Source organism: Salminus brasiliensis, chromosome 1, assembly GCF_030463535.1.
Source record: "Salminus brasiliensis chromosome 1, fSalBra1.hap2, whole genome shotgun sequence".
In the NCBI taxonomy this organism is placed as follows: Eukaryota; Metazoa; Chordata; class Actinopteri; order Characiformes; family Bryconidae; genus Salminus; species Salminus brasiliensis.
This window is the reverse complement of record NC_132878.1, coordinates 58,064,519-58,091,179: the sequence shown is the minus strand read 5'-3', so window position 1 is coordinate 58,091,179 and position 26,661 is coordinate 58,064,519. Positions and strand designations below refer to the sequence as shown.

The 26,661-nt window shown below is 40.3% G+C and overlaps 3 protein-coding genes across 9 annotated transcripts in view; 2 read left to right on the top strand and 1 right to left on the bottom strand.

Annotated features, from left to right (window-relative positions):
- gpcpd1 (glycerophosphocholine phosphodiesterase 1) overlaps positions 1–8,315 on the top strand; it is a 252,304-nt gene extending 243,989 nt beyond the window's left edge. For 2 of the 5 annotated variants that reach the window (XM_072683274.1, XM_072683242.1), the window contains 11 exons: positions 2,048–2,177; positions 2,631–2,685; positions 2,785–2,877; positions 3,125–3,202; positions 3,331–3,370; positions 3,475–3,533; positions 3,659–3,724; positions 3,807–3,943; positions 4,186–4,321; positions 4,653–4,813; positions 7,123–8,315. In XM_072683274.1, the coding sequence (XP_072539375.1) occupies positions 2,048–2,177; positions 2,631–2,685; positions 2,785–2,877; positions 3,125–3,202; positions 3,331–3,370; positions 3,475–3,533; positions 3,659–3,724; positions 3,807–3,943; positions 4,186–4,321; positions 4,653–4,813; positions 7,123–7,318 (1,151 nt within the window). In that variant the 3' untranslated portion in view covers positions 7,319–8,315. Of the gene's footprint in view, positions 1–2,047; positions 2,178–2,630; positions 2,686–2,784; positions 2,878–3,124; positions 3,203–3,330; positions 3,371–3,474; positions 3,534–3,658; positions 3,725–3,806; positions 3,944–4,185; positions 4,322–4,652; positions 4,814–5,912; positions 6,911–7,122 lie in introns of all 5 variants that reach the window. The other 3 variants (XM_072683256.1, XM_072683265.1, XR_011979904.1) reach the window with 3 other exon arrangements.
- A 1,367-nt stretch (positions 8,316–9,682) lies between these two features.
- On the top strand, positions 9,683–14,565 carry napbb (N-ethylmaleimide-sensitive factor attachment protein, beta b). Its single transcript, XM_072683101.1, has 11 exons — positions 9,683–9,896; positions 11,247–11,326; positions 11,523–11,639; positions 11,820–11,866; positions 12,060–12,137; positions 12,310–12,365; positions 12,505–12,589; positions 12,685–12,789; positions 12,881–12,949; positions 13,032–13,082; positions 13,238–14,565. Exons 1-11 carry the CDS (start codon positions 9,799–9,801, stop codon positions 13,337–13,339), a joined length of 888 nt encoding a protein of 295 aa, XP_072539202.1. The 5' UTR covers positions 9,683–9,798; the 3' UTR covers positions 13,340–14,565.
- gzf1 (GDNF-inducible zinc finger protein 1) lies at positions 13,769–20,952 on the bottom strand. 3 transcript variants are annotated; one of them, XM_072683082.1, is made up of 6 exons: positions 20,861–20,952; positions 18,511–19,822; positions 17,551–17,645; positions 17,300–17,467; positions 16,857–17,014; positions 13,769–16,520 (listed from the first exon to the last, which is right to left on the bottom strand). In XM_072683082.1, exons 2-6 carry the CDS (start codon positions 19,806–19,808, stop codon positions 15,822–15,824), a joined length of 2,418 nt encoding a protein of 805 aa, XP_072539183.1. In that variant the 5' UTR covers positions 19,809–19,822; positions 20,861–20,952; the 3' UTR covers positions 13,769–15,821. The 3 variants fall into 3 exon arrangements, with proteins under 3 accessions (XP_072539183.1, XP_072539191.1, XP_072539175.1); XM_072683090.1 differs by having other exon boundaries at positions 19,948–20,945; XM_072683074.1 differs by having other exon boundaries at positions 18,511–20,945.
- Between the last annotated feature and the right edge of the window lie 5,709 nt (positions 20,953–26,661).

Genomic DNA, 26,661 nt, shown 5'->3' with positions numbered 1-26,661 from the left:
AGGAGAGACGCTGGTTAACATTAGCTTTGTAGGTAGGATAACAGTCTGCTTACTACAGAAGAAACGAGAATGACTCAGATAAAGCGACTGCTGTTATAAGGACAGATAGCTAAAATTAATGTTGACTAACTACTGAACTCCTGATACACGTGTTGAGAATAAATGGTGTCTGAGAGCAAGCGATTGGTTTTGGGAGTTACAGAAAGGGAAATTGAGGCAGCTAGCACCATCTTACTATATTTAGATAAGTTAGCCAGCACACTAAACACCACAGCACAGTCTGTGTTCCAGCTAATTGAGGCTCAAATCACACACATTTAAAAGATGAAGCAGCGTACGTGAGAGCGCTACAGGTTTGATATCCAGGTTTGCTTGAGCTCCCTTTTCATATAGCCTAGATTGGTTTACCACTGGTTTATGCTATATTCTGTGTTGGGTAGTTGTGGGTAAATTATATTAAACAAACACAAACCCTTAAGAATAACAGATGGATCAGTTGTTAGATTAATCGACTAATCAAGATGTTGGCGTGGGTATATGTTGCATAGAAAGATAAGTACTTTCTATGTAATTACTCTCTATTTTGCTTGCAAAGGATGTTATTTTACTGTTGCATTGTAGGACTGCTGTACACATGTGGTTGTTTGTATGTACTAGAACATTACCTGCAGTAATTACATATTTACCCCAAAAAACATCAAATAACATCAGTGTATTTTATGGGCAACACAAAACTGAGTGGTACTGTGACACTTGGGGAATGATCTTTAAAATGCACTGCCCTATATACTGAGCTCATTTGTTTACACTCTATATTGCTATGTTGACACACTATTTTGACCTTTACTGTGTACTTGTCCTTCGTTCCTTCTTAAGTTGTCAAGGTCTTGTTATGTGAATACAAAGACATCCAGAAAAATACTTCAAGGAGAAAAACAGACCACATACACAAAATCTATGTTTACATATGCAGTCAGGTCCATAAGTATTTGGGCAAGGACACATCTTTGTTTTGTAATTGTGCCTCTATACCAGCTGGTGGGGACCAAACAATATGTAATTAAAGTGTAGACTTTCAGCTTTAAATATTGTGTAACCATTTAGGAATAACATTAGTCTTTTTACATAGTCCCTGCCTTTTCACAGGTTCAAAAAGTAAATGGACAGCTGACTGAGAAAAGAGTTTGGATTTAAGTGGTGTTCATGGGAACTCTTAACTATGTGGTCCAAAGGGGTGTTTGTGCAAGTGAAGAAGACAACAAAAGCAGAATTTTTCCTGGTGAAAAAAAAAAAACCTTCACAACATCTAGTCAAGTCAGGAAGTAGTCACATTATTGCCACTGATGACGCTCAAGAATAGAAAAGTTACACTGAATTTACGCTGGAACAAAATTCTTTGTACAGATGAATCCAAGACTATATTGAATATGAGGAAGGAAAGGACGAGTGATCCAAAATACCACAATAACTGTTAAACATGATGTCAAACAATGTTCTTGCATCAGCATGTGTGGTTGCCAGTAGAACTGGACCACTGGTGTGTATTGGTGATTGCTAATAATATCGGGTTGAAATCTGGAGTGTATCGAGCTAAACTTTCTGCTCCAATTCTGTTAAATGCTGCAACACTGATACAATGGTGCTTCACAGTACAGATGGATAATGACCTAAATACTACTGCGAAAGCAACCAAAAAGCTTCTTAAGGAAAATTAATGTTCTTAAATGGCAGAGTCGGTCACCTGACCTCAACCCAGTTGAATGTGCTGATTGAAGACCTGAATGCAAAAAGACTCATAAACAAGCAGCAACTATAGGTGACTGCAGTAAAAGCCTGCAAAGTTGCTAAGGAAATGTAGCATTTGGTGATGTTAAAGCATAAAGTCTGCACTTGTCACATGTTGACTGCTTCATTTCATATCTATTGAGGTGGTGTACAAAGACAAAAATACACAACAGTGACACTGTCCAAATACCTATAGACCTGCTTGTAATAGTTTAAGTCACTGTTCCTCAGACTCTAATTGACCTGATGTTCTTATTTTCAGTGGACTATCTAGTTATCCGGCCCATTCAGGGCTTCCAGTGTGACATGCAGCAGTCCTTCACCAAGTACTGGCGAAAGAGGAGTGCCCTGGATGTGGGCCACAGAGGAGCAGGGAGCACACATGCTGCCAAGTGAGTCTGAATACGGTTCACTTAGAATGAAACTTTATCTGTTCCATCTTAAAGGAGGCCTAACCTTTAGAGATTGCTTATGTACTTTATTTAGTCCAAGTAATTGCTATGTGTATGCCAAACACTAGTTGGTCAGCAGTACATCTATTTAAACTTGTTTAATGTCAAAGGTTGAGCAACATATTGCCGCTGTCATGCAAAAACCTTGAAAAGGTCCAGAAAGTTAACTTTACAGGAAAAGTAAAAACAAAAATCCTTAAAAGTGAAGGTCGGTGTAAAAATATTTTATTTGGCAAGTCAAATGTCACTGTGAGCTTTCACTTCTTAATGGCAAGTTAAAGGGGAGGTCAAATGTTGGATGATTGCCACTTTGCCGAGAGACTTCCTAACCTTTCTATACGGGAACAATGAACATGTGCTTAGTACTTTTTTTTTTTTTTTATTGTGTTTCAGACATCAAAAAATCAGGGAAAACACAATTGCCTCGTTTCGAAGTGCCGCAAATCACGTAAGAGCAAAAGTCCAAAGTTACTTAACTCATTTCTACAATAATTTAATTGATGTTTATTTCTGTCATCTACAATATAATGCTTGTTTCTGATCACAGGGAGCCGCATATGTGGAGTTTGATGTTCATCTGTCTAAGGACTTTGTTCCAATCGTGTATCATGATCTCACATGTTGTATTTCCACAAAGAAGGTGACTAACTTGGCCTTGTTGTAATCTTTAACATGGCTAATCTAATCACCTTGTTATATTTTCACTAATTGAATGGCTCTTGGCTTGTCTTTAGTTTATCAGTTTGTCATATTTGTTTTGTCCTTTTGACAGACCTCCAGTGCCGAGAGCCAGTATTTGTATCATTTTAGGTCTATGTGGTAAACAGTGATGAAATGATTGACTGTGCCCCCAGCACCTGTTGATTCATGGTACTTGTCTTCCACAGAAAAATGACAAACATTCCATGGTTTTATTTGAAGTTCCTGTAAAAGATCTGACCTTTGACCAGCTTCAGCTTCTTAAGGTAAGTTTCCCATTATAGCTTATGGATTTCCTCTTTCATTAGGCTATTATGCTAATTAATACATGTTACATTAGCCAAAAGCCAGTCTTTACAATTCTTTCTGAAAGCTCATTTTGTCTCCATCACAGTTAGCCCATGCTACAGCTATGAAAGTGCATGATCACAAAGGTATGTTTCAGAACTATAGAAGTGCATATGACTCTGTGCGTTCTTGTTCTTGCCTGTTGCATGAAACCTCTTCAATTGTAATCACTTGTGTGTTCTTTCCATAGACTTAGTAGATGAGGAGGAGTGCATAGATGAACATCAGCCCTTTCCGTCACTATTTCAGGTATTCACCAAAAGACATAATTCCTAAATCCTGCCTGCATCTCCCACCAACCCTCTGATTGAGATCATGTTGGACTGTGACCTTTAAAGCATATTTGAACATTTGTATGCAATGTTTTACCACAGATCTTTCAGGCTGTTCCAGAGTATGTAGGTTTCAACATAGAGCTGAAGTGGATATCTCAGATGAAGGTTGGCACTGGCTTATTTGCACTCTGCATAAGGATTTTAAGAGTGAACCAACTTCTTTAACATTTGATTTCCCTGGTACTAGGATGGCTCGTGGGATGCAAACTTATCCACTTACTTCAACATGAACCAGTTCCTTGATATAATTCTTACCTGCGTGCTCCAGAATGCTGGAAAGAGAAGGATCGTCTTCTCTTGTTTTGACCCCGATGTGTGTGCAATGTAAGAACACCATTACAGTTAACAAAGAACACATTGTTAGGTTCTACTAGATTTTGTTTTGCAGAGTGCACAAGATAAAATCAAATAAAATTGCAATAGTAATACAGACATTTCAGTCAACAATCTTAAATCAGTATTGCACAAAGACACAATAATATTTCCATTTTATGATAATAGTTTGAATAATGTTTTTGGTTTTTTTTTCCAAATGCGTAAACAACATCTTTGTTATTCTGCTTCAGGGTGCGACGGAAACAGAATAAGTATCCCATCTTGTTCCTGACTCAGGGCGTATCGGACATCTACCCTGAGTTGATGGACATCCGCTGTCAGACCACCCAGATCGCCATGAGCTTTGCTCAAAGCGAGGACATTCTGGTGAGTGGGAGTTGAATACGGTCCTCAGCACATGGCCTTTTCATTCACGTGAAGCCCGGTCATCCAGGGTAACAGTTAATGTTGTCAATACTGCTCTTAATGACATGCTGTGTGTATTTTCTGCTCTGGATTTTACAACACTAATAATGCATTTAGTGAATAATCCTTCTCTGACTTTATACATATAAGTTGTTTTTATATCCTGTACTAAAATTTAAGGTTGCTATTAATATCTGTACACATACAAATGCAGATGGCAATTGAGACTTAAACTATATTGCAGTATGTTCTTTCATGTATGAAAGGAACTTGGCCTTGTTCTTGTTTACAGGGTATCAGTGCTCACACTGAGGACCTGCTACGCAATATGGACTGCATTAATGACGCCCAGTCCAAAGGCCTGGTAGTCTTCTGCTGGGGAGATGATAACAATGACCATGAGAACAGGAAGAAGCTCAGGGAACATGGCATCGATGGCCTCATTTATGACAGGTGATCTTGAATAACCTTTTAAATTGTGATTTATTTTATGAATAATTCCTTGATGTCATTCTCACCTGCATGCTCCACAATGCTGGAAATGGGATGGATCGTCTTCTCTTGTTTTTACCCAGATTTGTGTGCAGTGTAAGAACACTGTTTCAGTAAACAAGCACATTTCTGGTTTGTTTTGTAATCTTATTTCCTTGTACTTTACATTCCTATGAACAGTTGCTCAGCCAGTTCATCAGTCTACGGAGCAAACAAAAGCAAAGTAACAAAGGGCAAAACAACAAAAAATACCTGAACTGATTTATGTATTAGATATACACACTGCTCAAGTGCAGAACGCACAAGGTAATAAACAAAACCAATGTGCAGATTTCAGCCTACACACTACAATCAATATTACACAAAACCAAAATAATAATTTGTTTAAATATTAGATCAATAATATTATGTCAAAATTAATGTATTATTTTTAGATTAAATGTTTTCTGGCAGCCAATAATTGTTTATTAACTGCAGCGTGCTGCAGTAACTGAGTGTGCCCCCATGCCGTTAGACAGCAGCTGTCGTCCAGGGTAAAGGTTAATGCAGTCAATGCTCTTCTGCACTTGCGCAATTCAGAAGATTGCATTGTTTGCATTTTCTGCTCTCTCCATTTCCCTTATTCCACCTTACATACCATTTTATAACCTTCATGCAAAAAATTACTGCATTACATAAAGTTCTGTGGAGATGATATGATGTCCTATTAGTTCATTTGTGGCTATTAGGAGGAAGCCATAGTAATTCAGTTTGCAGTAGTAAAATCAGACTAGTTTGCTCACTAGGGCTTGTTGTAATTTCAGTGGCTATATGATTAAAGTGACAAATGTGTATAGATAAAATTGTTAACTATAAATCAATAAGGTTACACCAAAATGTTCAGTTGACGTATGTATTTATTATGGCCACATATCGAGTTCTTCTCCCTGAAATTTAAAACCAGTGTTTTAAGAAATACAATAACTTATGTACTTTCCTGTTTTGCATGCTCTCCTTTCACCATCTTTCTCTCTAAAACTCCTTTAGCTACTATGGTCATAACTCTGCCTTTTTGTTTCAGAATTTGTGATGGCTTGGTGCCAAATATCAATGCTTCAACTACCTACAGTACCAGTAACGTCTGCAGAGTTTCTGGTTGTGTTTGGTTTCATTTCTGGCCTTTGTGGTTGCTGCCTGAAAGTATCTGCTCACTGACTAGCACTGTTACAGCATTGTAGCATTGCATGGCAATGATGTTGAAGGCAGTGATCATGTTATTAATGATCAGGGGCTGTTGTCTAGAATTGCATTTAACTAATTTGTTACAGATACAGTCAGATTTTCACTGCCTGTTTCATCATTCTGAGAACTACCCCAGCCTGTGTGATTTTTATTACCTCATGCTTGTTTCCTTTGCTCCAGCACTGCCAAGCTTTCAGCACAAAATCATCAGTTACTTTTTTTTTTCTTTTTTTAACAGTCTCAAAGCTCTCTTTGACCAGTGACAGGTGCATGTTTTAATTCATCATTTAATTATCCCCATTTTTTTATCCTCACTGTTTAATCATTTTGAGGATAAATGCCTCCTTTGTCTTATAACCCAGCGTGGTGTAGAAATGTGTTTCATACAGCTGATTCTCTGCTGAAATATATCTTTTTCTGTCGTTAAACGTATTTAATATCTATGCAAAGTTCACACTCTGTAATGCTTTGTTTCCTAACTCTAAACTCCTAAATATCTGCTACAACAGACTGTCTATATGCATCACATTTATACACCTTTATTCACAGTTTATGTGACTGGGAATCCATATTGCTATGGATTAAGCCATACAAGAAGACTTTGGTCTTGTTATGGATAGTGCTGTCATGGTTACAACAGAAAATGCATGAACATTTTAGCAGCTCATGGAGCACTCGTGAATGTGTGCAGTGTGGATGATGTTGATGTTGATTGTCACTGTCCTGTAGTACAGGGTTTTCAGTCTTTTACAGTATATATTTTTACTGCTTCTACAGTATTCATTTTGCTATGGTATAAAAATGAACAGAAAAGAGAAGGAAAACAGCACAAGACGTGTAAGGCTACATTGCAACACATGCAGACACCTTAATTATTTGGTTCTCAGCTGAATATTGTGTGTGTGATCCTTTTTAAAGGAGCTTGACTGTAAACCAGTACCACCTCCTATTAGCTAATTTCTCAGTAAATGAAGGCCATCTTTGTTTTGCTTTCATTTCTCTGACCAGCTGGTTGCCTAACTCTTATTTCATGTTATTTTCTTGCTTAGAATCTGTGATGACCAGATTGAGCAGTCCAACATCTTCAAAGTAGAGGAGAAAGTGTCTCTGAAGGAGGTGATTCCTGAGGAGACGTTGAAGAGCTGTGCCTGCTCCACCTACAGTATCCCCTGCTCCTCAGTGCCCTGCTCGAGTAAGGCTCTGGGAGGCAGCGGCGAGTCGGACTCTGGTCTCAGTTCATCCTGAGCTTGCAGCCTTTAGGCAACCTTTCACACAACATCAAGTTATTATTATTATTTTTATATAAAGCAGTACAAATCACACACACACACACTCCTCAGCTCTGGGTGGTTTTGATGTAAGCAGTGTTTTTGCCAAAACAAGCATGATTTAATAGGCGTTACTTTATAGTATGATTAGGTGATTTAAAAGATGGCAAATATATTTGAGACTAAATATACATAAGCTTTCATGTGAACATTTGATTGCTGTATTTAGCCAATATGCTGTACACTGAAGTGCTTAAAATTAATTGTATACAGTAACATCTTGTGATATCATTCCAGCTTCACCATTATGGCTGCCATCACTACACATTTTTTTGTCCAACTTTTTTCTTTTTCAAATTCCTTGCCTTTGTAAGTATGTAACATTCATGAAGTATGTCATGCATAATGCACAAATCTGTAGTACTCATGCCGATGACCACATTATTTAACGCACGTCACAATGATTCAGTATCACTCAGCTTCCTTTTTTAAATCTCAGTTATGTGCAGCACAGGACAATGTACATGGTATAATGCGTATAATACAGACATCTGTTCGCTGTTTCAGGTAGACTTTGTTCCCCACCCTGCTCTGTACCAAACTTATCTATGACTACACAGGGTAAGAAAATGTAGCGGGGAAGGGAGCAGAATATGAGAATATGAAAGAGTCATGAAATGAAAAGCTGGGCAAACTGCAATGCTTTTTGATTTATTATGGTAACGTACTGTAGCCTCTGAACACTGTCCCAATAGACCTCTGTATGTACTCCGGGTGTAAGCATGGCTGTGTCTGTGTTGAAGTGCTCTGATTAAGAGGAGGGTGCTTCATTTTTTGGGCCCACTGCAGAGCAAAGGGGCCATGCATGCATGTGTGTTACATATGCTGCGTAGAGCTTAGTGACTTCAAGTGATGTACCTCTGAAAACACAAGAATACTTAAAGCTGAAATAAAAAAAATGTTATTTAAGGAAACTGGCTGTTTCCTTCTACACAGGTTTCGACGTGTCTGTGATGAAAGGCTGGATTTTGTGTTTGTGTGTGCTTGTTTCAGACAGATTTGAATGCCTCCTGCCTGCTCACGTTCCTGCACATGTGGGTGTTTTGTAAGACCTGCTGATGTTCAGCTCGGTCTGGTGCCAATGTTCACAAATAATGTTCAATCAGCACTCTCCCTCAGCTTATCCAGCGGCCATTTAAACCGTGCTGTGGGTGTCCGCCCTGCTACTGTTGATATGCACTCATGCACGTACTTGATACAGCCGTGATTGTGTTGCTGGGTTTTCTAGGTGCAAGTCCACATCCCTGCAACAAAACGGCTTCTCCCTTCCGCTTACATTAGTATTGTGTCAGCAGGACTTTGAGGAACCGCTCACATGGCAGACTTCAATGAGTGTTTGATCTACAGAAGCTGCTCTATTGTTCCCTCTTAGCCCGTCTGTCCCTCCAGCCTCCATGTCTGGAAACTGTAATGTTCAACTGTACGGTTTTACGTGTAATTGTTATTTTAAGAAGGCTAGTGCACTTTTTATTCTACATATTAACAATGTCATATACTGACTACCAGTGGTTCAAATTAAGACAGGCACACTTCACATTACAGAAAAAGTGTTAGCTACCTAGACGCACAGATCTGACAGCTTTCTCATTCTCCGGATACAAATCATTGTCCAAAAGATTGTCAAATATAAATAAATATATATATATAACTTTGAGTGTAATGGCTTGTGCACTGTAGTAACGCTTGGAGACTCATACTTACTAACCGGCACCCGGCTGAGATAAGGCATATATTGCCATCTGCTGTGCAATGGTGCAAGTGCACTGTATGTGTATATATATATCCATTATGGTCTTGCTGCAATGCTGTATGTTGCAGTCAGCTGTAGTTAACAATTCGCAGGGGAAAAAATCAGGGAACTTTTTTTAAAGTATTCGTTCCAAAAGCAAAACAAATGCATATGAAATTGCACGTGGAATTGAAAGGTCACACTCAAATCCAGCCATTTAGGCTAAAAGACACATCCTTTTAGTTCGTCGTCTATCTTTTTCCTGTACGGGATTCGTATGATGACATTATCTAGCTACACGATCTACCATATCTGCTATCCTTTAGTATGCTGCATAAAACTAACACCGAGGTTAAAACATCCGTAATCTCTTAAATACAGCATACGAGCTCCTCGTACACTACAACTGTAATATTACGTAATGTGGTTTTGGCTCTGTGTGGGACTTGTAGTGCGCTTGGTCTCGTGGAACACCGGCAGGTGGACGGAGTGAGACGTTGCAGAGAACTGCAACTCCCATGATGACTTTCGTCTCGGGTTCTACGCCCACGTCAAGTAAAACCGTCGCCAGTAATCCCCAGCTACTGTAGCGCTACATAGCGGGTTCAGGAGCGCTGCAGAACATTTAAGTTTATCAGCTTGCGCTTCTGCTCGACTACTGGCACAAAATGGACAATTCCAGCAAGGAGAAAGAGGCCATTCAGCTCATGGCTGATGCTGACAAGAAAGTGAAGTCCTCCGGGTCGTTCTTAGGAGGAATGTTTGGGTAAGATTAGCCTGAAGTGGAGAACGGTATTTCTGGAGCAGGACGCGCGGGGCAACGTTAGCTAGCTACGTTAGTTCCGTCTTTTGCGTTTTGTAAGCCGGGTCTACGTGCAAATAGCCGTTGTTTTCCGTTTTCCGGCGATCTGGTGGTTTTGCTAGCTTGCTAGTTGGTCAGTCGGTGAACGCAGCTGATGTCGACGGTGATGGCTGTGTTTACAGTGCTTTGGTGACAGCTGAAAGTGCTGCAGGCTAATGAGGCTCTAGCCAGCTGGAGGAGTCGTGAGCAGACCGCTAAGGCTGTGTTGTGTGGGAGGAATTAGCAGACAGGCACCTCATACAAACGACATGTGAAGTTAACAGCCCATGTGAAGTAGCTAGATAGCTAGCTACCTTCACTAACTGTGCTCATGAGAATAAGCGCCGGCGTCTTGTGCGAGTTGTCCGTTCCGCCTTAAATGGTGCAGTAGACTGGAGCCGCTGCACTGTTTAAGGTGGAACCCATTACTGGAATTAACGCCAGTAAATTGCTGTTTAACCGCGGTGGCAGTATGTAGCTAGCTAACGTTACATTAACACGAAGTGAAGAACACGTAGCTACCTGCAGTGATCTGTGCGGATGGCGGATTGGTTAGCTAGCTAGCTGTGGCGCTCCCCCTGTATGTCTTTTTACGCAGTACTGGCGCAGTTTCACTGCGAGACACCGTTAGTAGCGTTGTCTTTCAGAAATGGCCTGCCTGCTTCAGCATATAGGCAACAACTATAGGAGCACCCCGTCCCAAAACCACAGCCAACCCAAGATTGACTAGGATAAATTGTGTTAGCACTGTTGTTTTTACTGAATGTGCAGTATTGGGTCTTTAACTGGGGGGACTTAACTGTAGGTATAGATGATCACTTCATGGCAAACGTCCAACCCTCAAGTAAGCTGACTCAAGAATTTAGGTGTGTGTTGGGTTCGTGCTGTGCAAGGCTTAAATCCACTATATGATAATTCAGGCTTCAGGCCCAGCACTCTCCATGTTATGTGAAGTTCGGTTAACATGTCTTACTGACCTGCAATATGAGGAAAACCTTTGGTTTGATTGGTGAAGCTTATGATGGCCTACTTGTGTCTTCCCAGGAGTTTGCCAGCCTCAATCTGGGACTCACATCAGTCACCAACAAGCAAAGATTCTCAAAATGTTCAAGACATTTAGATCACGACACCGTTCTTAAAGTTCTGAACTGGCCTATTTCAAAATGCCACCAAGTCAGAGCAGATGCACATATTCAGTTTAAGAACTGAGATAATAATGATATTAATAGTAATGCAATTGTTTTCCAACTGTATGTTGTCTGTTGCACATTTCAGTGGGAATCACAAAGTTGAGGAGGCCTGTGAAATGTATGCCAGAGCAGCCAACATGTTCAAGATGGCCAAGAACTGGAGTGGTATGTGCTGCTGACTTCCTTAAAACCCTTTTTTCTATATGCCACTCTTATGTAACCGGTAAAGAGGGTAACTTGAGCCAGTGTTGGCAGTTGCACATATTAAGTTAAATGATTCATCATAAGATTTATCTTCTTTTTTTAATTAAAGAATTGTAATTACAGCTTGGTGCACCCTGTTGTCTTTATTCATCTCCAGCTGCAGGAAATGCATTCTGCCAGGCAGGCAGACTTCACATGCAGCTCCAGAACAAACACGATGCCGCTACCAGTTTTGTTGATGCCGGAAATGCCTTCAAGAAGGCTGATCCACAGGGTGAGGCCAAATGAGGAGTCTTCCATTTGAATTGTATTTCACTTTTCTTGACTGAATTAACATGTGGCCGTGTTTTGTTGAGGTCCTATATGTGTTGCATTTGGTTTCCTTCTGTGAGCTTTCAAAGTCGCTGCATCTGACTAACTTTCCCTTCCCTGTTTTCTTTAATGCCTACCATAGAGGCTATCAACTGCTTAAATGCAGCCATCGATATTTACACAGACATGGTAAGATGAAGGTAGTCTCTGCTTTTCTCTAAAATAGCCATGTATGTGAGAAGAGATCTTTCAAATGCAGCCTTTCTACAGTCATGAGCTGTGTAAAGGTGGTGCCTGAGGTGGTTCTTGAAGCCATGTAGTATGGACCATTGATCCGAACCAGTGATCTTGAGTACATGTGCACCTTCTGTTCTTCCCTCAGGGACGATTTACCATTGCAGCCAAACACCACATTACGATTGCCGAGGTATACGAGTCAGAGCTTGTTGATATTGAGAAGGTATGTCGTTTTGCATATTGAGAACATGCAAAGCAGGTTATGGATTTTTTGTTTAGTTCTTCATTCACATTCAATTTACACATAACCATAACAAACAGCTGCAGTATTTGGTGAATTGTAAAGCCTATATGACTATAACAGCACAAAATTAATGTATTCCTTTTTATTTTAGGCAATTGCACATTTTGAACAGGCTGCAGACTATTACAAAGGGGAGGAGTCTAACAGGTTAGTCATTGCAGCAATGTCCTATTGCTCTTTGACATAATTAGCATTTTTAAAGAAAATACAAACTAGGAAATATCAAGATTTTTTTTTTTATTATTTAATGTTTTTACATTTACTTATTGTATATTTTATTTGGTAGCTCTGCAAACAAGTGTCTCCTGAAGGTGGCTTCATACAGTGCCCAGCTGGAACAGTATCCGAAGGCAATTGAGATCTATGAACAGGTAGCAAGCCTTATAAAGATTTAAACATCTAAAGATATAAAGATTGGACCACACTCACTGCAGTCTTTTACATGGTGGTATCTCAATGATTTTAGGTTGGAACAAACACCATGGACAATCCCTTGCTGAAATACAGCGCCAAAGAATACTTCTTCAAAGCCTCCTTATGTCACTTCATTGTAGATGAGCTGAATGCAAAGGTTGGTGTTTCTACCAAAGAGCCAAACGCCTCAGGAAAATGAGTTATTTTGTGGGATTAACTTGTGTTTGTTGTTTTATTTAATCCTACAGCTTGCCGTGGAGAAGTATGAGGAAATGTTCCCAGCCTTCTCTGACTCAAGAGAGTGCAAACTTCTGAAGGTGTGTAACATCAGTGTCCAAGAGGAGTTTTATTGTTTTTAACAAGAAGATAATGAATGAACATGAATGTTTCTCCTTCCAGAAACTTTTGGAAGCCCACGAAGAACAGAATGCAGAGGCTTTCACAGACGCAGTAAGGGCTATATTTTATCTCATGCATATAAATTGGTCTTTTTTAATCAAAGATTGCATAGTACAAAAGGATTCACAATCATATTCATTAGGCATGACAATGAGGATGACTAATAGAGCTGGATTCTGTGTTCTTCACTTTTTTCTCCTCACTAGGTGAAGGAGTTTGATTCTGTCTCACGCCTGGACCAGTGGCTCACCACTATGCTCTTGCGCATCAAGAAAACCATCCAGGGAGACGAGGGGGACCTGAAGTGAAATGTAGAGTTGGGGGAAACCATCCAAGGCATGCCACCCCCTCCCCGAAACATTTCATACCATTTTTGTGCAACGGCCAAGTCCAGGTTTCCCAGTACGATACGTCAGATTTATTGCTGCAGCGTTTATAGCGCACATATATAAATACATATTACATTGATTTTCAGATATTATTTTTAAACATGTAATATTAGGCTTTCGACACATTAGACCTGGTCTGGGCTGCTAAATCTCAGGCTCCCTGTTTTATATAATGAATGTTCTTCTGGATACACAAAGTGGTGTAGTTCAGTTTTGGGATAAGCCAAGGATAGACTAGGGACCTGAGAACTTGGCGTGGCCCTGCTGTTTAAGTAATCACTGGATTGTGGATTGCTAGTGCTGCATGACATGTACAAATGTAATTATGGAGTCAGAAGACCAGAAATATTTTAATGTAGGTCAAAGTTGTCATTTTCTTATTTATTTGTTTTGTGCAATTTGTACTCATCCCATTCCCGTCGGTACTTCCACAAGTGTGTGGGCCACATGTGTCCCTTCAACCATATTATGTGCACGCCGAGCCAGAACACTGTACAGTCTCATTGTTCATGTGGAAAGAGTGAATGGTCAGCCGTAGGTGTGCTGTAGAAGTCCAGAGATATGGCAGACTTGAATTAATTTATTTTAATGGTCTACACAAATGTTACACATGTCAGCGTAATGGAGCTGTAATTTCCATAGCAGTCTTTATTTTTTGAGTTCTTCATGATGTTCATGTTTGTAGTTTTATTTCTTTACTTTCTGAGGTTATTTTCTTCTTATTTATTTTTTACTTTTGTTCAAATATCTCTGACTGCAGTAGGTGGTTTGCAGATTGCGCTCTATGTACGCATACAGCTGAAAGACAACACTTGTTTCTCCTTGTTTGTCAGCAAATTCAAACTATGAACAGTTTGTGAAATCCCTGTATAACCTGTGTCTGTGTGCTATGTGTCGTGTTGTGAATTCGTCTTTCGTGCAGCACTTATGCTAGTGCACTCCATATTGGTGGTCCTTAGTAGCGCATGTCACTGTGTGTGTGTGTGTGTATTAGTGATATTTACTATCTCACTGTCTATAGTTTTTAAAAGGCCATCAAAATGGGCAACCTACATACATATCTAGGTTCTTTCTGACTGAGTAATTGAGCTCTTGCTGAATGTCTGTATGACAGCACAGAAATAAAGGTCTGATATTAAAATGTACATTTTGCTAAGGATTTAAATCTATTTAAATGTAATTCAGTGAGTGGAGACTTTTCAAATGGATGCAGATCTGTCAAAAGCTATACTCACCAAGCACTTTATTAAGACCTGTACACCTACTTATTTATTCAATCATGTGGCAGCAGTGCAGTGTTTAAAAATATGTAGCTATGGGTCAGTAACATTTGGTAATGTTCACATAAACCATCAGAATAGGGGGAAATTTTCTGATTTCTGTGATTTTGAGTGTGACATGATTGTTTTTAGAACTGCTGATCTCCTGGGATTTTCAGCACTCTAGAGATTTACTTAGAATGATGCATTACAAAAAAAGCCTCCAGTTAGTGGCAGTTCTGCATACGCCTTGTTGCTGAGAGAAATCAACACAGAAGGACAAGACTCTGCAGAAAAGCAGCATACATTACACATCGAACCTAAAGGCGGACGGGCTACATCAGCAGAAGGTCATGTCAGGTTCCACTTCTGTCCGTCAATAACAGAAAGCTGAGGCTGCAGTGAGCACAGGCTCATCCTCACTGGACAGTTGAAGATTCAAAAAAGTCTAGTCTGATGAATCTCAAAGGCACACTTTGGATCTGCTAATACCAATCAGTGATCATTTGAATGCCACACAACCTTTTTATATATTGCTGTTGACCATGTGCATTCCCTCATAAACACAATGTACACATTTTACATACATTACATTTACATGACAGTAAGTTCAGTGTTTTTCAGTGGTCTTTTCAGTCAACAGATCTGAATCCTATAGTACACCAATGGAATGTGGTAGAACAAGAGACTTGCAGGATGAAAGTGCTCCTGATAAATCTACAGGAATTACATGGCGAAATTATGTCAACATTGAGCAGAATCTTAAAGAAATATTTCCAATAATGTGTGGAAAGATTTGAGTATCTTTTAAGAGTAAAAGAGGTTCTAGCCTGTATTAGCGCAGAGTTCCCAATAAAGTGCTTGATGAGTGCATATATCTATGTGTGTAATACATACACAAAACATGTAGGTGTGAATATTGTTGCTGTCCTATTAGAACTTATTTTTTTTTATTTCTCTACATAATTTGAGTACAGCATCAGCCTTATGTTGTGTGAATACTGAATGAATAACCCAATAGAAACTGTTCATTTTTTTTTTACCTAAAGAAAAAGAATCTTGTGAAACTTTTGTAGATTTTCGTAGTGCATGTTATTATTGCAGTGTAGGGAAAAAAAATGTTTGACTAAAGTAGCTTAAAATTAGTCTCCTGTAGAGATATCCATGGCCTCTACTGTTTCAGTAGGCTGCACATGCTCAGAGGTTTCCTCATGTGCATCTGAATTTTGTCCCTGTTCAACCTGCTCCACTACTGACTGTGTCATTATGCATTCAGTAGACAAACTGACTTCAGCTGGAGTCAGAAGGGCTTCTGTGGCTGCGTCTCCTGACGATGATACAGCTGTGACTGCTGGAGTCAACATGGCTTCAGAAACTGTGGCTTGGTCAGAGTGTGGGACTGAGCCAGAAAGTGCTGTTGACTCAGAGATGGAATGTGCAACAGAGATAGGAATGGAAAAGGGAACGGTAACAGGAATGCCAACAGTAGAGCTGTCCAGAGAAATGACACTGGCTCCATCAGCGGTGACAATGGGCTGCAGTTGTGTACCAGCGGGCACTTCAGTCTGGATAACTGTTAGGCTGCCCAGTGCTCCATGGCTAACCAACGCAATGGTGCCAGGGCCAGCCCAGTCACCAGAGATGGTCACTGGCTCTTCTGACACAGTCACTATCTCCTGGGTCTTAGCTTCACTCTGCTTCTCCTCTGACTGGTGTTCTTCTACATTCCCTGCTGCCTTGTCCTTCTTCCCAGAGGAATCTTTTGGCATCTTGACACGATCTTCTACATTACCCTCCAGAACCACTAGATAATTCTTCCAAGGAGTGTCCTTGTCATGAGTCTGTGAATGACAGAACAGCATGTCTTGACTTTTTAATGTTCTGGGATTAAATTCTGGCAGACAAAAATATGAAACACTATATAAATATTTGTTATCACCGTCTAATCACGTGTAATGACAAATAGACCAAAGAGACATCAGGAAGTGGATCAAAACTACTTTGGATTAAGATTTTAATTGTATTAATTTACACAAATTTAAACTATAATATGTTTTTGTTACTATTTTGACTACTTACCAATTTTGAAAATGCAAGGTTCTGTAACAACATCAACCATGTGTTTAACAAGCAAATTTAAACACTATTGAGCACTGCTATGTCTGCTGACTGCTTACCATGGTGTGTCTGCGGACAGTAGACTTGTCTGTAAAGGTCCGGCGACACATGCTGCACATGTATGGCTTCTCTCCTGTGTGTATTCTTTGATGCCTCTGAAGAGCGTTCAGCTGGGTGAACTGCTTGTCACAGTCCTTACAGTGGTATGGCCTTTCACCTAAAGACAGCACAGTAGGCCAGCAATATTGTCTATTGTCAGTGTACAAGTACAGTGCGATATTGTCTGGAGCAAGCCTACATATAGATGTCTTTTAGCAAGAACAATCTTAAAGTAACAATATCAGGATTCTTTTTAAAAATAGGGCCAGACAGTATATAATATTAATAGTGTATATTCTATTCAGACTTAAGTTCTATTAGACTTAACCACTAATAGAAATATTTCAGTGAACATGAACTGCACCTGATGTATTACGCATGCATGTGTGTAATAAACAAGTACCTGTGTGTATTTTCATATGCTGATGAAGTGAGTTCCGTTGAGCAAATGCTCTTCCACAGTTGTCACACTTGTAAGGCTTGAAGCCAGAGTGGATTCTGGCATGGTGCTTTAGGTATTCTTTAGATGCAAAGCTTTTCCCGCAGTTTTCACACATGAAGGGCTTTTCTCCTTTAAAGAGAAACAACGTAAACGAAGAGTGCTCTGTGTAACGTACTATGTAACACTCAGATACAGACCATTACTACACTTACCTGTGTGGCATCTCTTATGGTAAGCCAGCATGTGGTTCTGGGTGAACCTGGCATCACACATATCACAAGCAAATGGCTTCTCACCGGTGTGGATCCTGTGAACCAGGAAGTGAATGGTCGACAAAAATGATGAGAGTACTTCTGGTTTGACACTCCTAGCCATGCTAGTGTTGCTAATTAGTTAAGGCGTACTATATATATGTGCACACATATATCCACAGTAACCAAATAATTACTGGATAACTTGTCAGCCCTGTCAGTCAATGCAAAGGGACAATAATACGATCACAGCTAATGACAAATTATTTAGGTGGTGGATGATTGTGTGCATAACAAGCAATGGGTTTAATATCATGGTAATTACCTAACCTTTAATTATATTGAATATGGAAGAAACTGCATGCTTAGCAGTGCAGTAGCGTAGTGTTTTGCATCTTTCTAGACCCTTCATACACTTGATTAGTGGTCCCTAATGCTGGTCTTTGAGGCCCTGCTTTGACACACCCACTTTAACTTAGTAAATGTTTATTATTGAGTTGATTCGTTGTGTCAGCACTTAAAAACACTACAATATGCTGGTTAGAGGGGCTCCAGGACCTGGGTTGAAAACCACTAGATAACACTAAGTATGAACGAATAGCATATTAACTTTTGCTGTGAGCTGTAAAGGTGCAGAGACCAATAACACACCAAAATAACCATACAAACATCAAATAATGTGTAGTTGCTTATGTTCTGAATACTGCAGTATGCCCTATTATTGAATCCACCCTGTCTATTAATGCAAAAGGACAATCATATGTTATTGGGTGATATTTGCACAGCAGTAACACTCACATGGTAGTGACATGTCAACATATGGTGCTGACTTGTGTATCTGAGCTGCAGTCACTATACACTATATTAGGTGTACCCTATAGTACCTAATATAAATGGGCAAACATTAGATGCTATTGTTACCTCTGATGTGTCTTGAGTGCAGAGCTTTGGGAGAACCTGGCTCCACATTCGTCGCAGTTGTAGGGCTTGTCACCGGTGTGGGTTCTCTCATGCAGAGTGAGGGCTGTTTTGGAGCTTAGAGATTTACCACAGATGGGGCAGTAGTGGCGCTCAGTTCCACCCTCATGGACCTGCCGCCTGTGTCGCGTCACATCCTTCTTGCGTTTGAAGGCCTTGCCACACACATCACATGGAAAGAGCCTTTCGTCATTGTGCACGTGCCGTTCATGGATTTTTAGGTTGCAGCGGTTGGCGAAAGTCTGCTGGCAGATGTCACAGCGGTAGGTAGTGTCAGTCTGGATGCCATGACTAACCCTGACATGCTTCAGGTAGCTCTTCTCATAGCGGAATGAACGACAGCACTTCTGACAGTTATACTTGGCACTGCCCGTCTTGCCTTCCTTTTCAGCCTCATCGGTTTCTTCTGTGGCTTCAGCTGACAGGACCTCAGGGTTCTGAATATCTTCAGCTGCTACATCAATGTTGTATGGGCAAGGTGATTCGGACCCGCTGTCTGTAAGGGCCTCGTGCTCAGGGAAAATCTGACCACTATCATCCTTGGACTCAGTTTCACCAATCTTCAACGGCTCTTCTTGTGTCATCTCTGATTCTTCTGGACTTACCGGGGTGTCCGATGCCTCAGACTGGGCTCTTGCTTTGCGGGCAGTCTTTTTCTTTTTGAAGTTCACAGAGACTCTGCGGCCTGCTAACCTGCTGCTGCTCCTCCTGCCCTGTGCCTCTAAGTGTTCAGCCTTTTCGGAGAGGGTGGCTTTCAGCTTTTTTCTCAAACCTACTAATTTTGTTGTGTGCTTTTCTGACCTCCCTAAGTTTTTCTCTTCAATTTTCCTCTGATGTGTGTTTTCCGAATTATAATTCAAAAGCTTCGAATCACAAGCCTCCACTAAGCTTTGGCAGTCCAGCTGCTTCGCCATCTGCAATATGTTGCTCAGATAGCTCTCTTCCACTTCCATTTTTCCAGAATAGACATATTCTAGAAATTTTTTAAAGGCTCTGGGTGAAATTTCACTTAAGAATACTTTTTTCACTTGTTCATCCACTAAAAGGCAGGTCTTGAAATAGCCACTGGATGCAGCAAGCAGCACTTGGTGGGCCCCAAATTCTTCCAGCTGCCCTTGGAAATCTACCTGCACTGCAATATCACACAGATCACCAGTGGTCCTCAAGTTCCACATTGCCTCAAGCAAATTCTCCAGATAACAGCTGGATTTGATCTGAACTACTGGGTCTCTCATTGTCATTCCCTTTCTGAAAACTGCACAAAGAGAACAGAAGAAAGACAGAAAACCCATTTTATTCACTTGTCTGGGATAATGACATTGTATATTTTACAGCAGCGCCCATATTCAACTGAAAATTACAGCAACAGTAGTTACTTACAACATGCAACTGTTTCTCCATAGGGAGTATCTGTATGGTACAGCCTTACAGAACTGAGCCCAGTTTACCAAAAGCATCTAATAGAGTAATCTGAGCTGGTAGTGTGTTTAGTGTGATGCTCGCTTGAGCAGCATCTTTGTGCTCAGAAGCTTTTGGGGAAACCAAGCCGACTGGTTAGTAGTAACAGTAATAACAGCAGCAGCAGCAGCAGCATTAGTAGTAGCATTAATAGTAGCAACAATAGGGAATCTCCAACTTAGCAGATGCCCAGGTGTTCCTATTACAGCAGCTAACAGCAACATGCTGTCCGATTAGCCTAGCAGTGTCATGCAATTTGCCAGGAAATCAATTTTACCACATTTATTTGAACAATAACCCTCCTATATAATGTGTTGCATCGACAGCATCGCTTGTAAATGGTGGTTTCTGAATTTACCAGCTCATCAAAGCTGGCTAGGTTAGCTAGCGCTAGCTAGGTGGCTACCTACCTAGCTAGCTAGCTTGCTAAAGGCCACAGTAACGCAGCGACTCAGTGAACACACTTTTGCAGGTTTCTGAAAGCATTTTATTCATTTTTAATCTGAAGAGTTTGGTGGCAGTGTAAGCAACGAATAAAGCTGCAAGAAAAGCGTGCGTTTCTGCGCGGTCTTGTAGCTCCTTAGCTAGGGTTAAGCCGCAGAGCAACCTCTACACTCCAGACCTACCACGAACTAGCTAGCCAAACAGATAGCGTTAGCTAGCAGCACTAACAGCTTGGCTTCGGCGAGCGAGGAGTTTGAAAAGAGACCGAGAATGAAAGCCTTGAGACGGCGTAAACACAGAAAAGCATCGGGAAAAGTTTGCACGTCTTGTTTGCAGGCAGTGTAGTAACGCACCGCATGGTCGGTTTACATAGTTGTTAGAAATGTCTTACCGTAAGCCCGGTAAAATGGCAGCCCCGCAGAAATGTACAGCCGCCTAAAAAGTATTTCCTGTAGAAATCGCACCCAGCCCTCAGACAGCCATGTTGGAGACGAAACAAGGGGCTAGCCTACAGGATTTCAGCCCTCAGGGAAATAAAAGTGAATTCATTTGTCGTCATTTGTCATTACTTTACACTGTTGAGAGTCAAGGTCTCCTCGCAGAGTTCAGGGCTGAGAATTTGGGGGATTTCTAGCTAGCTGCATCTCTTAGCTAGCTAACTGTTGGTGGGCATTTCCAAACTATAATCATTATTGATTCAGTGTCTATTTTTCAACACAGACATTTCATTATTTCCTCATTCAACATTGATTTAATGTTTAGTTTTCATCTTCAGACAAATGCAAAAAAAAAAAAAAAAGAAAACTAAAAAGAAACCCCCTCAAAAAACTGAATCTGAATCAATGTGACTAGCTAGCTAACGTTTCATTTCTGCAGGTTCACGAGTGGGATAAAGTGGGGAAGAAATACTGTATATTAATTGTGAATAGCATAAAAAAATGAACGAGTTTCCTTATTCCAAATAGCTTAGTATGAAACCTAGAAAACAGAATTTCTGCAATTTGCAGAACATAAGACATATCCACATATCCATCCTCCAGGCATACGCCAGCAAAAGCATATGCAGAACAGCCACATATTCACAAATGTTTTAGGAATGCTGAAATAAAATATTATAAAAATTATAATTATTTAAACATTAAATTATACACTCTTTATCAGAGAGCTTCAAAACGTGTGGTTAAAAACAGTGCAAAGTAAAAAAATAAATACATTATTAAAAAAAATATACAGTTGTTTACAAAATGAATGCGAGGAAAAAGAAAGACATTTTAGAAGAAAAAACAAATTAGACATTTAAATGACATTAGAATGAAGAATGAGTAACTTCAAACCCTGTCCCACAAGTAAAAAAATGTCCTTAGGGTTTTAAAAAAATGTCTGTGACATGCTTCAGTCAAAGTACCACAAAGATCCAGCACCACAGCACCATTTTCACCCTGACTAATATGAGAGTCTGTCACTTTAAATGATAATGAACCACCACCTCCACCCTTTTCATTACCCCTCTTTACCAATCCTTACACTTTACTTCTAAGTTTATTCTTATTTGTCCCTGTTTGCATGATCTAGCTAATGTTTACTTCACCTTGAGTTCACATCTCACTCTCTCTCTCTCTCTCTCTCTCTCTCTCTCTCTCTCTCTCTCTCTCTGTCACCTGCTTACTCTCTCCTTCACTTACTCCTGGCGTTTTTGTCCTTACTTAAATCAGGATCCATATACACTCATTATGCAGTTCATTTTCAGCAGTCATCTGTGGTACATTTTCAAAAACGCACCCCGCACTCCAGATACCCAAATGTCTGTCCAAAAGCACGGAAAGGGTGATCTTTTCATAATATGTCCCCTTTAAAAGTGGATGTTATTCAAGGAAAATATCATAATGTATTGGCTATTCAGAACACAGTGCTCAAAAATCAGGACTAGAACTACCTAGAGCAACAGGAACTCTGCTCTCTGTCCATTATCTTTTGATAAGCTGACACAAATGACAGATGTTAACATTAGTATGGAGAACACAGAGTTCAGGGTTCTCTGAAATGCTTAAATGACTCTGGCCTTCAATGCTCTTAAAGCTTTAAACATCCTCACTATAGGCTGAGCCCTGCCCCTCCCTAGAAAACTGCTCAGATGGACTGATTCATTTTGGATTACGTAATAGTCTGTGGTCGGTATAGGCAGTAGCTGACATAGAAAGATGATGTTGATTGAAGTTCGAGTTCATTATCCGCACAACCTGAGAGCAATTTGATGCAGCGAAGCTCAAAGAAAATGAGACATGACCCACACACAATCTTGTTGAGTAGCCGTGAGGTATAGCACTGATTATTCCTGGGCCTCTTGCTAGAAGTAAATGTCTTGAGGGGGTGGTTGACAGAGATTAGATGGTTATAAGCCTCTAAAACTGTGCATTACGATGTAAAGAGCAACAGGGGGAAGATCAAATTGCACACAACTTTCTCTGGCTGATTACATTCATATGCACGTTCAGACCATATCTTTAATATATGGTTTTAGTCCAGAAGAGCTTTGCTACATCAAACCACTCCTTTTCCATATTAATCTAGATGGGCAGAGAACTGTGACCACTTTGGGCCTTTAGTTTTTTGGGCGACTTGTGAGGGGACCCCCTAAGGAACATGGAGAAGATGAGGAACATGAGGCAGAGACTGACATTTATAGGAAGTTAGATGGGAAAATGAGAGGGGGTTAATGTGTGGGTCTCCTTCTTAAACGTTAGGTATTTAATTTTTCCACTAATGTTTTCAGATCAGGAAGAGATGGAAAACATGGGCACACTTCAGTAGCTCTATGGTGACACCAAACATCCTCAGTTGTGTTCAGAAACTGATCCATTATGTGATTTTAGAGTATGACTTTAGCAAAATTATCGGTTCAACATCAGGACAACCTACAAAAAAAAATAAAAAATAAAAATAGGACAGACCAGTGCCATTTAGTGGGACAGCACCATTCTAATACGTAAACCTAAGGTGACAGATTCATTGCCAGTGATGTAGCCCTCTATATTCTCAGTGGTTTGTTCATTAAATTCATGGACAATTGCCTCCACAATGAAGCCCTGGCAAGATTCTAATTTGAGATGTTATGATAAGTCATGATCATGACTCAGTAAGGTGTAGGAACAAGATCTCCGTTTAGAAATCCATATTTATTTAAGTAAAAATGTTGATTTTGGATCAGTTAACAATTTTATTTCAGATAGCACTGGATATGACTGATGAGATCTTAGATCTTAGATCAGCGTATTTTAAAGTTTCCTCGAATCCAGTCGTGGGCGGCCAGTGTCAAGCACAGTTGCTGCATTAATTACCAGGTTCAGTGGGTGTGTTTGAGCAGGGCAGGGATTTGAAGAACCCTGGTGTACTTGCTCTGAAATGTTTGATAAATATGTGCCTTGGACACATTGTATCTGGAACTGAAATTAGTGCTTTAGTTTGCACAATCGATTGTCCTTTATCTTCTTCCTTCAACAATGTTTAGCTTGCTGGGCCTCATGTTAAGCCTTATAGGCCTATTAAATAATTGCAGTAACATTTGCACATTTAGGTACATGATATATTATACTGCCAATACTAAAGAGACTCCTAGTCCTGAATAAATGAGCGTGCAAGAGAGAGAGTGAAGCCTGTTTGTGCCCACTGGAGGTCGGTGTTGCACACAAATAACTCACTGATTCAGAGAAGAGTGCAGCTGCAGCCTAAGCCTAAAATATGCTCTGTGAAGACTAATTGTAGTGTAGATTATATTAACCTGGCATTATCCTTCTAAGACAGGCTGGACCATGACTTGGATGAAGGTGGACACCTACATAGCAAGACAGTGGGTTCTATTATAATACATTTGTTTAACGACAAATATTAAAAAATCTACATATTATAAAAACTTACCTAAACATAGAGATGAAGTGATCCAGTATGTGCTGAGCAGAAGAGCCATCCGGAAATGACGTCATTATATGTATTTTTTTCCCACAGTATATTTTGAAAAGATTTTACAAGCAGCTTCATTGTATTTCCCAATTCCATTCATCCTCTGTGTTTGTTATTTATGATCTGAGGAAGCACAAGAAAACTGGACTTTTCCTAAATAATTCATTCAGGCCATGTTTGATCTCACAAATTAGATGCAAGTTTAGAGCTTCCCAATGCAGTCCCTGTGGTGTTCTGCTGCTGTGTGTTACTCCAGGATTCACCAGGGGGGCTGCTAGGGCTGCCAAGCCATTTTTATTGACATAGGAAATCCATACGCCTTACATTTCGCTTAATGAGTTCTGCAAGTGCACGGCTCCTTCCTGTGACTCATTCTGCACTTGTGTGGACCGGAGGCTGTGGTTTTCCATTTACCACTGGACCCCAGCCACGGTGTCTGCAAGTCTGCACTGCTGTAACCCTGCACGCTTTCAAGCTGGCCAGCCAACGAAACTGTCCTCCTGCTCAAAACAATGGAGCCCCGTCTGCTCTGCTTCATTGTGTTACAGTTTGGCCTGTTGAGGCGTCGTTTCGTGTCACAGACAAGAACTGACAAGAACTACGCTAAGGTCACAGTGTTTGTCTCGGAGTGGCTGAATTCAGAGCTATTAATCTCAGGTTGTGCATGAGAAACATTCCAGCCATCAGGGAGAGTTTCTTTGCCTGAAGGCTGTTGCTGTGGTGGCTGGCTGATGGAGTGTGTGGAGTTATAGCACTGTGGAGACGTGTCCTCCTGAGGACTATTCCAAACCTGCATGTTGAAAGTGATATAGATGAAGTGACAACTAAAAGGCCGGTGCGGTGTGACCCCACGGTACAAGCATTCAAAGAAATTGTAGTCATATAATAGTCAAGCATGTGGAATTTATTGCAGCATTGTAACAGAAATTGCCAGTGCTCAGGCGGGGCCTCTAAACAGTAAATCAAGGATCCATTGTGTTTACTGGCTGAGCAGAGGTCAGAAGTACATAAATGTTCCAGGTGACGCAATGGTGAAATGCAACAAACTTTCATTGACGGAAATCTGCAGACAAAAAAAAAAGCCCAAGCACTGAAAATACGCACAGTATTTGCATGGGGTTTTGACAAAAATTGCCTAAACAAGCAGTTGTGGGACATTTGTGATGGTTATGAGCCTGAGTCATAGCGGATGGTTACATTTCATTACATTTGGGCACTTAAATGACCGTGCATGGCTTTGAATTCAGCTCGAGTTGCTGGATTGTGGTGACTTGCAATTCAAAACAACAGAGTTCCCGGCCTGGTCTCAAATTCAACCACACTTTTAATAGTATTCCAATCAAACCCTTGTCCGAGACAGTCTTCAGCTCTGGTGGTTACTTATTTTTTTCGTTGGTTTCCTTTAAAATGTGATCCCATATAAAATGATTCATGAAACCCAATGCTCTGCTCTCCACCCATGATGATTCACTGTTAAGCGAATGGTATGCGAGAGTACTGTAATGATGAAGGGATGGGTTTGTACATTTGGATTAACCTATACACACACACAGTACTGTATATGCCGAGGCAACTGTATACCTTTTGCTTTGAACCATGCTTCTGTGAGAAACTGGATGTAAGATGAGCCTTGATTGTGTTGCCAGTGTTGACTGAAGGCCCTTCATAGGCCAGCCACTGTAGCTCGTCACTGCTAGTATAGACAATGCATTCGTCAGTATGACGGCCCATCACTGCACACACAGCACATCACAGCGGCATTGCCGCCACCTCAACCCAACATCATTGACAAAGTTTCCTTTCTCTTCATGTGTTTGCCAGAATACACTTCTGTAGATTCAGAGAAATAGACAGAACATACATTCATATAAACACACAGGCACATGTTTACAAATGTGTGCATACACAGACACATACAGTGACATAAATATTGGGACACTTTTTGTTTCATTTACTGCATAAGCTGTTGTTCATTTTTGGTTGATGTCACTTATATATATTAAATAAACCAAAAAAAAAATATTTGTTTATTTGTTTATTATATTTTCTCCTGCAACATTATTTCAAATATTCCAACTGCAGTATCAGAAAAATAACAAACTTCTGCCTAGTGCTGGTGTAAACAGAAATGGCTGCATATTGTGTATAAAGTGAACGGCTTTAGACATTCTCTTCACATCCGCAGGGTCAAATCAATAAATGAAACAACAGTACAACAGTCTCTTCCACTTCCAGCTA

Coding starts and splice junctions, on each gene's coding strand:
- napbb (XM_072683101.1), top strand. CDS start 9,799: ATGGACAATTCCAGCAAGGAGAAAGAGGCCATTCAGCTCATGGCTGAT. Junction 11,640..11,819: donor CAAGAAGGCTGATCCACAGG/GTGAGGCCAAAT, acceptor TGCCTACCATAG/AGGCTATCAACTGCTTAAAT. Junction 12,950..13,031: donor GAGAGTGCAAACTTCTGAAG/GTGTGTAACATC, acceptor TTCTCCTTCCAG/AAACTTTTGGAAGCCCACGA.
- gzf1 (XM_072683074.1), bottom strand. CDS start 19,859: ATGGGTTTTCTGTCTTTCTTCTGTTCTCTTTGTGCAGTTTTCAGAAAG. Junction 17,015..17,299: donor GCATATGAAAATACACACAG/GTACTTGTTTAT, acceptor TGCTGTCTTTAG/GTGAAAGGCCATACCACTGT. Junction 16,521..16,856: donor CTGTCCGCAGACACACCATG/GTAAGCAGTCAG, acceptor TGTCATTCACAG/ACTCATGACAAGGACACTCC.